Source organism: Solanum tuberosum, unplaced genomic scaffold, assembly GCF_000226075.1.
Source record: "Solanum tuberosum cultivar DM 1-3 516 R44 unplaced genomic scaffold, SolTub_3.0 scf00176, whole genome shotgun sequence".
Classification (NCBI taxonomy): domain Eukaryota; kingdom Viridiplantae; phylum Streptophyta; class Magnoliopsida; order Solanales; family Solanaceae; genus Solanum; species Solanum tuberosum.
In genome coordinates, this window is record NW_006239100.1 from 712,987 (window position 1) to 713,784 (window position 798).

Sequence of the window (798 nt, forward strand, 5' to 3'; positions counted from 1 at the left end):
AATCCATTTTGGTATAAGAAAGGGAATGGAAAAGAAAGGATTAATCCAAATCTATAAATTACTCTCATTGCTATAGCATACTACTAGCACATTGCACATCCAATAGCGGAATTATTGTAGAAGAGAGGCACAACTCTTGGACAAGGTATTTTCGGTGTCATCTCGTTAGCTTCTACATCCAATGCACTATTTTGTGGTGTTACTCTTCCCTCTCTCATTGCCCTCAAATCTTGCAACTTGAGTGATTCTCAATCGTTGAAACAAGATGTCGAAATCATCTGAATGTTCAAACATTCTCCTTACATTATTCACTATTTCGGAGCTAATGTCTCTTTTGAAGATAACGTCAATCTTTACAATTTATTGCTCGAGTATGCTTCTGGAGGCAGCCTTGCCGATCGTCTTCGAAATTACAATTCACTGTTGGAAGTTGAAGTTAGGAAACACACGAAGAATGTTCTTTTAGGGCTGAGTTGCATTCACAACAATGGAATTATTCACTGCGACATCAAACCTGGCAATATTCTCCTTGTGGGCAGGGACAAAACTACCAAGATCGCTGATTTTGGGCTTTTCGTGACATTAGAACAGGGCATGAACCAAAAACAGGGACTTATAAGGGGAACAGTAAGGTATATGGCACCATAATCCATGATTAACACTAAGTATACCCCACAAGTTGATATTTGAGCTCTTGGTTGCACTGTCTATGAGCTGATTACGAGGACACCACAGTGGGAAGACGCAGATGGTGATGATATGTTGAACAAAATCGAGTTTGCAGAACCAAAGTTTTAG

The 798-nt window shown here is 39.5% G+C and overlaps 1 protein-coding gene across 1 annotated transcript; it reads left to right on the forward strand.

The window, feature by feature from the left end:
* The first annotated feature begins 282 nt into the window (after positions 1-282).
* On the forward strand, positions 283-798 carry LOC107061868 (mitogen-activated protein kinase kinase 6-like). Its single transcript, XM_015311797.1, has 2 exons — positions 283-632; positions 726-798. The coding sequence occupies exons 1-2, from the start codon at positions 283-285 to the stop codon at positions 796-798; spliced, it is 423 nt and encodes a 140-aa protein (XP_015167283.1).

Bases quoted from the DNA above. Each gene is read 5' to 3' on its own strand.
- LOC107061868 (XM_015311797.1), top strand. From the start codon at position 283: ATGTTCAAACATTCTCCTTACATTATTCACTATTTCGGAGCTAATGTC. The intron at 633-725 runs GTATATGGCACC...GCTGATTACGAG, and splicing joins CTTATAAGGGGAACAGTAAG to GACACCACAGTGGGAAGACG.